Consider the following 15,987-nt stretch of genomic DNA (forward strand, 5'->3'; position numbering starts at 1 on the left):
TAACCAGAATATCAAGAGAACCGAGAAGCTCCAGAGCACAGCTGAGAAAGAGATCAAGCACGGCACAGTGTCTAATTTCAAAAGCAGAAGCCTCAAACGTCCTCAGGCAGCAAGTAGAGACCGAAGAGTATGTGTCTTATCAGATGGAAAACTGTGTTCTCTGCACTTTAGATAAGGGGTCATATAAAATAAGAGAGCGTTCTGCCCTGGGTCTCCTACTTGTTGTGAGTGTTAGGCTTTTGAATCTATAGGACAGTAGAAACACTTGGCAGAGGAGAATGGGAGAAGAGGATAACTGGAGAGATGAAAAAATCACTGGAGGAGCAAAAGAAATGCAAAACAGGTTGGTGACAAACAGTTTCTCTCTTATAATATATAATATAAAAATTACTTTTTAATCAGAGTTCAGCATCAAGTCAGTTAAACCTCTGGGATATTGATCTGGTCAGTAAGTATCGGAAGGGGGTGTTAATCAGTTTCAGCTGCTTTGGTGTTCATGAAATTAACAACAGCTGCACTAGAGGGGCAACAATGAGACAACCCCCAAAACAAGAATGGTTTGACAGGTGGAAGACACTCACATTTTTCCCTCCTCATCTTTTCGGACTGTTTTTCACTAAAATCCTCATTGTCAGAGCTACGCTGCTGCAGTGGGTCCTGGGTTCCTCCTGGTGTACAACAAAACCCGACCTCATGTGGCGAGAGTATGCAGACACTTCCTGGAGGAAGAAGGAATTGATACCTGTGACTGGCCCACACACTTGCCTAAATCCAGTAGATCACCTCTGGGACACTATGTTTCAGGCCCTCTGATGCTGCCAGGTTGTACCTCAGACTGTCCAAGCGCTCAGTGATGCCCTGGTCTCATTATGAGCATGCCTCGGCAAGCACGTGGGGACCATACAAACTACTGAGTACCATTTAGAGTTGAGATCTGATGTGCTTTAATTTTTTTGAGCAGTTTATATCATGCAGCATGTACACATGTGAGACATGTATCTGTATTGTCAGGTAAACCACTAGAATATGTTAAACGCTAAAGTATATGCTGCTTATAAGACTGTATAGACAGACAAGCAGCCCATTCTTTATCCTGTCTTCCTGCAGGATGAAGCCACAGTCTTGTGATGAAGGTTTGGAGCGGGGTCGAAAGAAGCTCTGCGTTCTAACCAAACAACACCTGGTAATGATATCTGTGTCTGTGATACTCATCATCCTGCTGATTATCATCACTGTCACAGCAGTGGTGCTCACTAAAAAGTCAGGTACATTTGTAAAGACATTTACATGTACTGATGTAACTTTATTTATTCTGAATATGATTCTCAAATGATTTCTCCCATAGAGCTCAGTTCAGGATTCTTTAACTGCCATTACTCTCTCTGATAATATCTATCATACCACCAGTAAGCCTTTTACTGCAGGACTCTAACATGCTTTGAAGTATTATATATTTAACTGTACTATGACCGCTCTTACTTAACTGTTACCAGTACCAGGCTGTATCTGGTTCAATTCAGTTTCATTTATATAGCACCAAATCACAACAAACAGTCACCTCAAGGCGCTTTATACTGTAAGGGTAAAGACCCTACAATAATTACAGAGAAAACCCAACAGTCAACATGACCCCCTATGAGCAGCACTTGGTGACAGTGGGAAGGAAAAACTCCCTTTTAACAGGAAGAAACCTCCAGCAGAACCAGGCTCAGGGAGGGGCAGTCATCTGCTGCAAATGGTTGGGGGTGAGGGGAGAGAGACAGGACACTGTAGTCTTTGTCTCTCTATGGTCAACTTTTTATGTTTGACCCCCACTGTCACCAAGTGCTGCCACATCTTTCCCTTCATGCCTCTTCCTGTTAAAAAGGATTTTTTTTCCTCCCCCTCTGCTCATGGGGTTCTCTCTAATATTGTAGGATCTTTATATTACAATATAAAGAACCTCAAAACAACTGTTCATGTGAAGTGGCATTGTATAAATAAAACTAAATGTAACAGAAAATTCAAGAAAGGCAGCCAAGGGCAACACCTAACAGTGCTATTTCCACTCTAAGCTTTCACTGTGAGCTAAGTCGGTATGGCTGAAAAATGCCAGAGTATGTAGAAAGTTAAGAACCCATCTGTCCACATATATAAAACCAGTAGAGAGATCAGGTCCACAACCCTCTGTGCCAGCTACACATACAGCTAGAAGCTCAAAGTTCAAGGCTGTTAGTGTTGTGACACAGTACGTACCTGCTGCATGTATACTGCATGCAAAACTCAGCTGAAGAATGCAGTGATAGTAAGAAGATGAGATATGTCATTTTTTGCTTCCTTTGCAGAGCCAAATAAGCCTCTGTGTTTAAGTCTGCAGTGATTTTTCCACTCTGGAGCTGCTGAGTAATTTAATAGAGCGTTCTGCAGCTTTGAGGAGTGTGCTTTCTCCATGCTTGACACTTAAATAGCTGCTGCGTTAGCATAATAATTTTATAATGCTCTTGTATGGAGCTTTATTTGATTACAGTGATCAAAGTTTATTTGATATCACACCACGATGCACGGGATAATGCATCAGTACTCATCATTAGGCTTCTCTTCTATTGACAGTAGGTACTACTAGAAAAAGTATGATTCCTTTAGATCTGTTTAGATTAAATCAACTGGTCTCAAGTGCAGACAAAAAAAACTGCTGAAGATAGTAGTACATGTTTAGTGCTATTAGAGATTAGTCCCATCAGGTAATCTTCAATGGTTGCGTCTTTAAAAAACACAAACATTAAACATTAACCTAACATACAGTAGAGCACTGTGCAAACATCTATAATCACCCCTCATTTCTTTACAGTTTGCTTCCAGACATTCCTGTATTTTTTTTTTTTCAGCCAGTCTTGAGCACTACTTCTCCAGGCTTTCTTAAGGTCTTTCCAAGTTTTTCCTTGGATATTGGCTGCCTTTTCAGCCATTTCAGAATCAGAATCAGAATCAGAATCAGAAATTAAAATGGATGAGTTGAGACTGCTGGTGGCTACAAACAGGACCGTGAAGGACTGCTGCGTTTTGCTCTTCACTGAGACCTGGCTTCATTCATCCATTCCTGATGCAGCCATCGAGCTAGCCGGCAGGACAACGCACCGGCATGACAGAATGCGGACCTCCGGTAAGAGCAGAGGAGGGGGTGTGTGCTTGTATGTAAACAACAGCTGGTGTACAGACAGTATGACTGTGAACAGCCACTGCTCTCCGGACCTGGAGTACATGACTGTTAAATGCAGGCCCATCTATCTGCCCCGTGAGTTTACAGCTGTTTTGATCACTGTTGTTTATCTTCCCCCTGATGCTAATGCTAACTCGGCTGTTAGTCTCTTACATGACACGGTTTGCAGTCAACAGAGCAGATATCCTGAGGCTGTACACATCATTGCAGGAGACTTTAACCATGTCGATTTAAAGACTGTTCTACCCAAGTTCCATCAGCATGTTAAATGCCCTACAAGAGGGAACAACACACTGGATAAAGTCTACTCTAACATCAAGCTGGGTTTCAGGGCTGTGCCACTGCCACATCTGGGCCAGTCAGACCATCTGTCCCTGCTTATGATTCCAGCATACACCCCCCTCAGCAAAACTGCTCTTTCTACATCTAAGACTGTTCAGACCTGGCCTGAAGGTGCCTCTCAACAGCTGCAGGACTGCTTTGAAACAACTGACTGGGACGTATTCAAGCACCAGGACCTGGAGCAGTATACCTCGGCTGTTCTGGACTACATCAAGTTCTGCACCGACACTGTAACTGTGGACAAGAATATCCGGGTTTTTCCAAATAGAAAGCCATGGATGAATGGAAAGGTGCAGAGCTTACTCAGAGAAAGGAACATCGCTTTCAGAGCTGGTGATGGGGCGCTTTACAGCGCTGCCAGAGCCAACCTGAAGAGGGGCATCAGGGAGGCCAAGGCTGTGTATAAGAGGAGGATTGAGGACTGTTTCCAGAGCCACGACTTCAGGCAGGTGTGGCAAGGGGTTCGGCATATTTTGAACTACAAACCCAGCCTGTTAGTTGATCAGCGTAACATCAATCTGGCAGAGGAGCTGAACAGCTTCTTTGCACGCTTTGAGGTACAGCAATCAGAGACAGCCATCCAACATCCCTCAGCAGGCAGCAGCAGCATCCTCAGGCTGCAAGAGCAAGAGGTGAGGCGTATGCTGGAAACTGTGAACCCCAGGAAAGCTGTGGGGCCCGATGGTGTCTCTGGACGGATACTGAAGGTCTGTGCGGCTCAGCTGGCTGGTATTTTTACCAGCATTTTTAACCAGTCCCTGAGCCAGGCTGCTGTCCCTTCCTGCCTGAAGTCCTCCATTATCGTCCCCATCCCCAAGAAGAACACTATCAGAGGTTTGAATGACTACAGGCCAGTAGCACTAACACCAATTGTTATGAAGTGCTTTGAAAAGCTTGTCCGGGCTCACGTCATCTCCAGTCTCTCTCCCAGACTAGACCCCCACCAGTTTGCCTACAGAGCCAACCGGTCCACAGAGGACGCCATTGCCACGGCCCTCCACTCTGCCTTCTCTCACCTGGAGCAGGGGGGGAACTACGCTCGGCTGCTCTTTGTGGACTTCAGCTCGGCGTTTAACACCATCCTTCCTGGCAGACTGGTGACTAAACTGTCAGATCTGGGGATACCACGCTCCACCTGTCTTTGGATCAAGGACCTCCTGACAGACCGTTCCCAGAGGGTAAGAGTAGGTCCCCACCTCTCTTCAGCCATCAGCCTCAGCACCGGCTCTCCACAGGGCTGTGTGCTGAGTCCCCTACTCTTCACCCTCTACACACATGACTGCACTTCCATACATGCCAGTAACTGCATCATTAAGTTTGCGGATGACACCACTGTGGTGGGGCTCATATCAGGCGGGGATGAGTCAGCATACCGGGACGAGGTGCAGCAGCTGTCAAGGTGGTGCAGTGAGAATAACTTGATCCTGAACACCACTAAGACAAAGGAGATGGTAGTAGACTTTAGGAGGACAACACATGTCATTCAACCTCTGTTCATCGAGGGGGATGAAGTGGAGCTGGTTTCAGATTTTAGGTTCCTGGGAGTACATCTGCAGGATGATTTGACCTGGAGTATCAATATGACCAGCATTGTCAGGAAGGCCCAACAGAGACTGCATTTCCTGAGGGTTCTTAGGAGCAACCATCTGACCCAGAATCTGCTGGTGTCCTTCTACCGTTGCTCTGTAGAGAGCATCCTGACCTACTGTCTGTGCGTGTGGTTCAACAGCTGCACAGCAGCAGACAGGAAAACACTCCAGCGAATCATCAACACGGCTCAAAAGATCATAGGCTGTCCCCTGCCCTCCCTCCAGGAACTGTTCAATGCCCGCTGCCAGAGGAGGGCACAGAACATCCTCCAGGACCCCTCACACCCTGGACACTCCTTGTTTCAGCTACTGCCATCAGGCAGACGTTTCAGGACAATGAAGGCCAGAACAAACAGACTGAGGAACAGCTTTTATGCCAGGGCTATCATTGAACTGAACTCTGTGTGGTTTGGACAGTGATGTGGGGTGGTAGTGCTGACTGTGTGCGTGCGTTGGTGTGTGTATTGGGGCTAGATTCGTCTTAATTTACTATTGTGCACTGTATTTTAGTAATCATTTTTATCACTCATATTTTTATTATTTTATTATTTATTGTCTGAGGCACCTAGAAAGGAATGCATTTTAAATTTCGTTGTGCAACTTCTGTGTACAATGACAGTAAAGATTCTGATTCAATTTTATATTACAGTGCAGTGAAGAAGTATTTGCCCCCTTCCTGATTTGTTAAGGTTTTTTTTTCCATATTTCTCAAGGTTAAGTGTTTCAGATCATGAAACAAATTTTAATATTAGTCAGTATTTAAACAAAGATGTCATCCAAACTGGAATTAATATTCAAACTGAGAGTCACAACAAAACATGGAATAGGGAGACACTACCATGAGGGGATGACTCGACAAAACAAAAATCAAGAATCCAACAACAAAAGCCAGTTCTGGAGGTCTGCGCGGGCAACACTCAGGGGCAGATACCAGCCACAAAGACTGCCCAGCATTGAACACAAAGGAGCTCTGGAGGCCTGCAGGGTGACCACAGACTCCACCTCAGGGGGCCAGATGGAGGAGATGGGGCACCTCTGACTCAGGCGGCATTGAACCCTTGGGCTCTGGACTCTTGGGATGAACAGGATACACAGGGTCGACAGGCTCAGGCTCACATTCAGGCAGCTCTGGCTCAGGCACAGCGGGACTATCTGGCACGAGCTTTGGACACTCAGGCAGAGCAGGACCCACTGGCACGAGTTGGGGACACTCGGGACACTGCAGCAGCTCCAACTCAGGATACACAGGATACTTGGGACTCACAAGATACTCTGATTGGGACTGTGCAGAGCATGCAGTCTGTTCTGAGGTTGCCAGAGGCTAAGTTGCCTCAGGATTGTCGGGACCCTCGGGATTGTTGAGATGCTAGGGCTGGCCAGGGGTATGCACAGGCTCCAAAGGATGCTGGGGCTGCTTGGCAGGGCCCACTGCTAATTCCAGGGACTGCAGCTGGAGCCTGACTGTGCTCACCCTGGTAACTGAGACAGGTGTGGGGACAGGCTGGGCCCCAGCCACCAGTCAAGAAGGCTCAGCAGCGACTTCACTTCCTGAGGGTCCTCAGGAAGAACAACTTGGACTCAAACCTGCTGCTGACCTTCTACCGCTCATCCATTGAGAGCCTGCTGACGTACTGTATCACAGTATGGTACGGCAGCTGCACTGAGGCAGACAGGGTCAGGCTTCAGAGGGTAGTCAAGACAGCACAAAGAATCGTTGGCTGCCCTCTCCCCTCCCTGATGGACATCTACACCTCCCGCTGCATCAGCAGAGCCAGGAACATCATCAAGGACAGCTCAAACCCTGGCTTTGACCTGTTTGACCTGCTGCCCTCTGGCAGGCGCTACAGGTGCATCAAAGCCAGAACAAACAGACTCAAGAACAGTTTCTTCGCCAGAGCAATCACCACCCTGAACTCACACACTCACCCGCTGTAACTGTGCAATATTATATTATTCATACTGAACAATATCTGACATTCCTATATTGTGTAATATCCAGTATTCATTCACTAGTGCAATATTCATTCACCAAGTGCAATATTCATCATCTTCATTATTATATGTATACACATATTTACTTTTCTTACAATGTACAGATGCACCAATGTATGTATATATTTTTATACATTCTATTTTTTGTATATTTTACACATTGTTTATTTCTGTATATCTCTTGATTATATTGATCATACTAGATTATAATATTTTTATAATTTTATTTTAGAGAGTTTGATTTTCTGTTACATGGCACTGAACAGGAGTGGCCCTCCAATCTCATTGTACATCCTGTATAATGACAATAAAGGCATTCTATTCTATTCTATATTCACTTACCTACTCTCTCTAGCTTGTATCTTGGCTTGTGTGAATGAGTTAAAGTAGTATATTTTTACTTGCCTCTACTTAGGAGTCTGTCTTTGTCTTCCTGTCCAATCATACTCCTCAGCTCTTTCCTCTGCCGCCTTTTCTGGTGGAGACATGCTGGAGTACTTGGTGCAGTCGGGGAACATCAGCGAACCGGACGGCCTGTTGGCCACCTGGTTTCACAGAGCCAACAGCAAGGAGGATATGAACAAAGCCCTCACAAGTAAAAACACACCCAAACTGACACACAGACAAAATTGCATTCTTTGATGTTCTTTCTCCCTGAAGCGATGGTGTTTAACATCCTGCACTGAAACACGGTAACATTACACTCAAGGACAGTATGGCAAAACCTGTGCCCCATTTTCTCATCTTTTCAGGTGATTCCATGATCTTGGAAGCTGATGTCACTCTCAGGGGTTACGGAACGCCCGATCAGCAGCCGGTCCCTATCATGGCACACCCTCCTGACATATACAGTGACAACACCCTTGATGAGTGGTTGGATGCTGTTCTAGCCTCTGGAAAAGGTACAGAAGAGAAGATGTCTGTGTAGATTCTCAGTTATCCAGGTCATAGTAGTCTCTGGAGCTTGAAAAAGGCGACTGGACTTCTTTTTGTTTCTTGAAGACGTTTCACCTCTCATCCGAAAGGCTTCTTCAGTTCTCAACCAAATGGTGGAGAGACCCAGGTATTTAAACCCCTGTGGGCGTAGTCCCCTGGAGGTGGTTATGACCCTCTATTGATCATGTGCTTGAACACATGTGCCCAGGTGTGAAGGGGGGCGTGGGTCATATTTAATCAGTGGTTTCAGTTGAAACCAATTTAGGACTCCGCTCCATTGTTTCCTGTGGCCCAAGTCACACCCTAAGACAAAAACTGGTTCATCCCAAGGACAAACCCGCCAAACACAAGATCAGCGATGTAGTGTATGCTGTTCAGTGCAGTGAAGAGTGCTCGGACCTCTACATTGGTGAAACCAAACAGCCTCTTCACAAACGAATGGCACAACATAGAAGAGCCACCTCGACAGGACAAGATTCAGCAGTACATCTGCATCTGAAGGAAAAAGGGCACTCTTTTGAGGATGCCAATGTCCACATTTTGGACAGGGAAAACAGATGGTTTGAAAGAGGAGTGAAAGAAGCCATCTATGTCCACTGTGAACAACCATCATTGAACAGAGGAGGTGGATTACGTCACCAACTTTCCCCCGCTTACAGTGCTGTCCTGAGCTCCCTTCCCAGACGTCTCAACCCCCATTCACACCTTTGTTCCAGTGACCTCAATAGGCCACAGGAAACAATGGAGCGGAGTCCTAAATTGGTTTCAACTGAAACCACTGATTAAATATGACCCACGCCCCCCTTCACACCTGGGCACATGTGTTCAAGCACATGATCAATAGAGGGTCATAACCACCTCCAGGGGACTACGCCCACAGGGGTTTAAATACCTGGGTCTCTCCACCATTTGGTTGAGAACTGAAGAAGCCTTTCGGATGAGAGGTGAAACGTCTTCAAGAAACAAAAAGAAGTCCAGTCGCCTTTTTCAAGCTCCAGAGAGTACAGAAGAGAACAGATCAGATTAGTCCTGGTGATATGGTCATCTAAGCACAGGTTTTGATGCTGTGCGTCTGTCTGCAGGCATCAAGTTGGACTTTAAGGCTGTGGAATCAGTGGGTTTGTCACTGGACCTGCTTAAACAAAAGGAGATTATCACAGGAATAAACAGACCTGTGTGGATTAACGCAGACATCCTCCGAGGTCCCAATGTGCCAAGCTTTGTGCCTCCAATCAATGGAAGCAGGTATGAAATCCCAGCCAGATACACGAGATCTGCTGATTATGTACTTGGTCAGATCAGGAGTTTAGAATTAGGAAACAAAATGTAGAACAGAAATTTAAAAAAAAATTAATTGTTAGTAGTTTACTGAAGAGGGTAAACCCTTCTTTGTCTTCCTCCTTTTTCAGATTTCTGCAGTTAATTCAGGAGAAGTTTCCTCATGTGACTTTGTCTCCTGGATGGCAGGTATAACATGCTCATGATCTTAGTAAGAAACCCATTAAACCACAGTATTTTCTCCACCGGCTTTTTATCTGAATTGAAATTTAGGGGAGAATTCCCAAAGATGAGGGTAGAAGTTTAACTTCTGGCTTTTTAAAAAAAAATTATTTTGAGACAAAATCAACACACCAGCTTTGGTGATCTCTGAAATTAAAGTCAACATTTAATAACAAATTTATTTGATAGGGCGCTGAGGTGAACAGAACTGTGATTTCATAGGTTAAAAAAATAGTTCATAGTTAACTAAGATTTTATGAATAGGGACTTCATGCGTGCACTTGCATACTCAGGGTGAACCTGCTCTCATCTGTGAAAAACACAGGGCTCCAGTGGTGGACCTGCTAATTCTGGTATTCTATGGTTAATGCCAATCAGACTCCACGGTGCTGGGCAGTGAGCACAGGGCCCACTAGAGAATGTCCTCAGGCCACCCTCATGAAGTCTGTTTCTGATTGTTTGGCCAGAGACTTTCACACCAGTGGCTGCTGGAGGTCATTTTGTAGCTCTGGCAGTGCGCATCCTGTTCCTTCGTGCACAAAGGAGCAGATAACGGTCCTGCTGATGGGTCAAGGACCTTCTACGGCCCTGTTCAGCTCTCCTACAGTAACTGCCTGTCTCCTGGAATCTCCAACATGCTCTTGAGACTGTGCTGGGAGACACAGCAAACCTTCTGGCAATGACACATATTGATGTGCCATCCTGGAGGAGTTGGACTACCTGTGCAACCTCTGTAGATGCTACCTTATGACTAGATGACCCTAGCCAAATGCCAAAGCCACCAAAGCAGCTGAAACTGATCAACTCTGATACTTACTGACCAGATCAGTATCACAGAGGTTTAATTGCCTTGATGCTGAACTGTGTTCCTGTAAATATTTTTGAGCAGTGTATTTTTGATTGAATGATTTTGATTCACAGTCACAGCTGCATTGTTTCTGACAGGTACTCTATATTCACCAAGTTACAAATGGAACCTACTCCAGGGCCATGGTGGAAGAAATGTATAACATGATCAAAGATGTACCTCAAAGGGTGAGTAACATGCAAAATAACATCAGTGTGAAAATATGCAAATCCAGTATTATTATCAAATGTGTGAATTTCTGCAGTTGGTGTTGGTCAAAGGCAGAACTTCACTATTCCAAATGCTGATGAATATGTTAGCAGTGTCTGACCGAGGAAGCACCATAAATGTTTTCTCTGTGTTTAGGTGACATTTCCAGTCCATGCTATGTTGGTTCGCAGCGGCTGGCAGCACTTGAGCTGGCTCCTCAACCAGTCGCCACGGTAACAGAAACTTCCGTCTCCACTCTGGCAGTGACTGATAATCTGGAATAAAGTATTCGGGCATATATACAGTTTACTGCTTATTCCTCTTCAGCCTTTTGAAAATGACAGACTACAGCAGCAGCTGTGGGACTGTTTATTTTTCCATGACTGCTTTGATGTTTTGATTTTGTGTCTAGGTTCAGCCTGACTTTGTGGCAGGGTTCTGATCACCCAAGTGTTAGCGACCTGCTGTTTGTCCGTGATAACACCCACCCATCACAAGTCTACTACGACATATATGAACCCACACTGTCGGAATTTAAAGCAGCTGCAGGTAAAGAGCAACAAACACAGACAGAAAATGATAAATGTTTACATTCAAATGGAAGTAATCACACAGTTTAAATAATCCCAGCTCGCCCTGTGGGCGGTCTTTGTCCTCCAAGCTCAGGTCCTCTACCAGAGGTCTGGGAACTTGAGGGTCCTGCGCAGTATCTTAGCTGTTCCCAGTATTGCACTCTTCTGGACAGAGATCTCGGATGTCGTTCCAGGAATCTGCTGGAGCCACTCTTCAAGTTTAGGGGTCACTGCCCCGAGTGTTCCGATTTCCACGGGGACCACTGTTACCTTCGCCTTCCACATCCTTTCCAGCTCTTCTCTGAGCCCTTGGTATTTATTGAACTTCTCATGTTCTTTCTTCCTGATGTTGCCGTCACTTGGTATTGCAACGTCTATCACTACGACCTTCTTCCTTTGTTTGTCCACCACTACAATGTCCGGTTGGTTAGCCATCACAAGTTTGTCTGTCTGTATCTGGAAGTCCCACAGGATCTTAGCTCTGTCATTCTCAACCACCCTTGGGAACGTATCCCATTTTGACCTCGGGACTTCCAGGTCGTACTCGGCACAGATGTTCCAGTACACTATGCTGCCCACTTGGTTATGGCATTCATGTATGCCCTGCCTGCTAGCATCTTGCACCTTGCTGTTATGTGCTGGATTGTCTCAGGGGCATCTCTGCACAGCCTGCACCTTGGACCTTGCCTGGTGTGGTAGACCCCAGCCTCTATCAATCTTGTGCTCAGAGCTCGTTCCTGTGCTGGCATGATTAGTGCCTCTGTGCTGTCTCTGAGCCCAGCCTTGTCTAGCCATTGGTAGGATTTTTTTGATACTAGTTACTTCTTCTATCTGGCGGTGGTTCATGCCATGCAGAGGCTTGTCCTTCCATGAGGGTTCCTGTTCTTGCTCCTCTTCATTCCTGGGTTTCTGCTGCCTGAGGTACTCACAAAGCACACGATCCTTTGTGGCCATCTTCCTGATGTATTCATGGATCTTTGTTGTTTCATCCTGGATAGTGGTTCAGACACTCACTAGTCCTCGGCCACCTTCCTTCTGCTCAGAGCTCGTTCCTGTGCTGGCATGATTAGTGCCTCTGTGCTGTCTGTGAGCCCAGCCTTGTCTAGCCATTGGTAGGATTTTTTTGATACTAGTTACCTCTGTGCTGTCTGTGAGCCCAGCCTTGTCTAGCCATTGGTAGGATTTTTTTGATACTAGTTACTTCTTCTATCTGGCGGTGGTTCATGCCATGCAGAGGCTTGTCCTTCCATGATGGTTCCTGTTCTTGCTCCTCTTCATTCCTGGGTTTCTGCTGCCTGAGGTACTCACAAAGCACACGATCCTTTGTGGCCATCTTCCTGATGTATTCATGGATCTTTGTTGTTTCATCCTGGATAGTGGTTCAGACACTCACTAGTCCTCGGCCACCTTCCTTCTGCTTAGAGTACAGTCTCAGGGTGCTGGATTTGGGGTGAAACCCTCCATGCATGGTAAGGAGCTTTCTTGTCTTGACATCAGTGACTTGTATTTCCTCCTTTGGCCAACATATTATCCCAGCAGGGTGGGCATGTGTGTATGTATGTAATACCTGATGTATTTTTTGAGAAACATCCTTAACAGAAGGAAAAGAGTTCACTTTTGTTTACTTATTGCTGCGTTCTTTGTGTTCATTGTGTGTGTTCCCAGGTAAGAAGAGGCGATTCTATCCTGGTGGAGACCTGATGGAGTTTCTTCATCCAGCCCACAGCTCAGACACCAGCTTCATCAATGGAGCCACACAAATGAACAGCCTGGGAGTGCGTTGGTTTCCAGTCACTGATCAGGCCTCCCTGCTGGCTCAGCTTTCAGGTATACTGACACACAAAACAACTTTTCACACCTCAGGTTCTCATAATCTGGTCTGGTTTAGTGTGGCTGACACTTCACGGATACCGTTTGTAGGAATTGAAAATCATTTCACTTTGGCGACATCTGGTGGTAACATTAAGAATGACAGCAGCAATGACGTGCCAGCAGCACTCTCATTTGATCAATGACAGAAATTCTTTATGAGAGCTTTTTTTAAGCCATTTTCAAACAGCACTTAACGATGTGTAGACTGAAGTGTAAAACCCAGTGACTCAAACTGAAATCATCTCTCAGCAGTGCAGTAAATGCCCTGCAGATGCAGGGCACGACCTTTGGTTCATGTCCACATCGGTCATCAGAATGGGGTAAAAATGTGGTCACGGTGACTTTGACTGTGACATGATTGTTAGTGGCAGAAAAGCTGGTTTGAGAGCTCCTCAAACTGCTGATCTCCTGTTTGGAGGTTGCTTACAATTGTGAAATCAAAAACCATCCAGTGGGGTTTGACGGAAGTTCTGCTGACAGAAACATCCAGTTGGTGAGAGAGCTCAGAGGAGACTGTCCAGACAGAAAAGGAGCTTACTCAGATAATCAGTTTTTACAGCTGTACTGAACACGACTGCATTAACTTCCAGTTCTATTCGCTCCATGATGTGAACCATATAACAAATCAATTGTTAATGCCAAATAAATGTAAACCTGTGCATGCTGCTGTCATATGAAACTACCAGTCACAGTGAGGGCAGTGGCACATTAATCCCTGACTTTATCCTATTTCTATCAGATGGGGATGGTGGGATGCTGGTCATTCATGTGGCTTCTGACAGCAGTCAACCTGAAGTCCCTCTGGTAGAAGGTTCTGGAAGGAGCTCAGAGCTCCTCACACTGCAGGTAAATCTGTCCACAGTCCTGGCTGTTAGTTGGTGGTCAGGATTAACCCCAATCCTATTTTGGACTCATAATTTAATGTTCTTTTATTGTATTTTACTGAATTGGTTTATTTAGTACTGCTTGCTTGGTGGTTATATGATTTCTGCTGACTGTACAACAGCGTGCCACTTGGGGATAATAAGGATATCCTCGTTACCTTGATTTCCCCTGCTCTCTGACACGTTTGTGGTCATCCCTTGCCCCCCCCCCCCCCGTTTTTGTTTTTTTTTCTTATCCTGGAAGGACTCCTGAAAAAAAAATGTGTGTTAATAAGGCCTAGTGTGTGTGTGTGTGTGTTCTCAGGACATTCTTCAGATCCTTGGGCAGATTGCTGATACCCCCTGGGGTATTTACCTGAGGGTCCAGAATCAGCAGCTTCTGGAGGCCTCTCTTAGTCTACTGAGCTCTGCCTACAAGTCTGAGAAGCTCCACAGGCCTGTGTGGATCAGCATGGAGGGTTTACAGAGCAGTGACAGCACAAAGGTAAATACAGTCAAGACACCAGACATTTAATCCTAATTGAAACACTACCTGTAGATAAAGTCCGCTCATTTAAATTTGTCATCCAGACTGTGAAGTTTGAGGTGTCAGTGTGCCCAGATATATATAGAGAGCTCTAAGCCTGAAAATGGTTGTCGATGACACTGACAGGGGATTTATGAAGCTCTCAAAAATGATTTAAAATTAATCTTTAATTGTCATAACATTGAGTTGTATAAACTGTTAAGAAAATGGGTGGATGGAAAAAAATAAAGAGCTTCATCTTTGTCGGATGATAGTCATACAAATACAATCCCTCTTATGCTCTTCACACAGGAGCTGCATGCAGTCAAAGCCTGCTTAGCTTTGGGCAGAACAACTCTACAAAGTTGACTGCAAACCCCAAAAGCTTCCAGTGTTAGAAATTTTCATATGCACGCATCTAATTAGAGGTGATGCCACATGTAATTAGGAAATGGCACAGTATCATCATTAGGCACTAAAGTTTTCTTAATGTGCTTCAGTGCCTTTTCATAGTCTTCTCGTTCTTTCAGATCTTCGTGTCCACAGTCGAGAGCCTGTTCCCATACGTCACTCTGGTCCTGGCTGAGCAGAATTGGCCTCCTCAGATCCCAGCAGCAGTGACGGACGTGTCCCAGAGGGTGGCTCTACACCTCAACACAGCATCGCTGCCCAAAGGGCAGGAGGAGCTTCACTCTTTAATGGGAATGATGGACAGATATGACTTCATAATCGAGATGGACACAAAGAAAAGTGCTGAAGTGCTCACAGTGTTGAAGGCACTCGTTCCACAGTGTACGGAGAGAGCAAAGAAAAACCTGTATATATCTCACCTGTCCTGACTGAGCATCATCAGGAAGCCCTGTGAGGGGCTGGTCCAGGTTTGTCAGTCCTGCCTGATGAGAAATTCATGCTGTTATACTGAAGCCACCAGATACCTGTGACCACAACAGTAATTTTACCTGATTGTCTTACTAAAAGACATACAGTGAGGATTCTAACATGAACACTGCTTTGGGTTATTGAAACTAAGGTTACAATACTGATATATAATTGATATTATAATATTAATAATAGTCAATTAGCCTCTTAGCCCTTGTTAGCAAGTCAAACGTGTCTGTGATTTGATCTAGAGCAGCAGCTGGAGGGGACACAGACACTTAAACACTTTATTAATAAATATAACTGTAAATATAACGCTGTTATATTTAGCTCAGCAAAGTTTCACATTTCACAATGACTATGTAGCACTTCAAATTGTATTTATTTGCATCCATAGATGGCTTAAAAAAAAAAAAAAAGTTGTAGGTGCATCTGGGCTTGTGAGTCGTGCCTGCTGCCATCATCTTGCTCAGTCTTACTTTGCAGAGTTTTGCTGTAATTTTTGGATGTTCAGATCAAAGAAACCCCAAATCTGAGAGCTCTGGATTTCTAGATGTTTCCGGTTATAACATTTTTAATTCCATATATCACAAAAAATAAGCCTTCTATTCAACCAACCTCCTGACACTAAATTCAGCTAAAACCAGCTTCAGTCGGGTAAAG

At 45.1% G+C, this 15,987-nt stretch overlaps 1 protein-coding gene across 1 annotated transcript; it reads left to right on the forward strand.

The window, feature by feature from the left end:
• Positions 1–278: 278 nt before the first annotated feature.
• fam151a (family with sequence similarity 151 member A) lies at positions 279–15,636 on the forward strand. Its single transcript, XM_030752741.1, has 13 exons — positions 279–343; positions 1,108–1,265; positions 7,574–7,714; positions 7,872–8,021; positions 9,138–9,300; positions 9,465–9,522; positions 10,501–10,590; positions 10,769–10,845; positions 11,025–11,161; positions 12,850–13,011; positions 13,796–13,902; positions 14,245–14,424; positions 14,976–15,636. Exons 1-13 carry the CDS (start codon positions 279–281, stop codon positions 15,282–15,284), a joined length of 1,797 nt encoding a protein of 598 aa, XP_030608601.1. The 3' UTR covers positions 15,285–15,636.
• Positions 15,637–15,987: the final 351 nt, after the last annotated feature.

Source organism: Archocentrus centrarchus, chromosome 17 (assembly GCF_007364275.1).
Source record: "Archocentrus centrarchus isolate MPI-CPG fArcCen1 chromosome 17, fArcCen1, whole genome shotgun sequence".
NCBI lineage: Eukaryota > Metazoa > Chordata > Actinopteri > Cichliformes > Cichlidae > Archocentrus > Archocentrus centrarchus.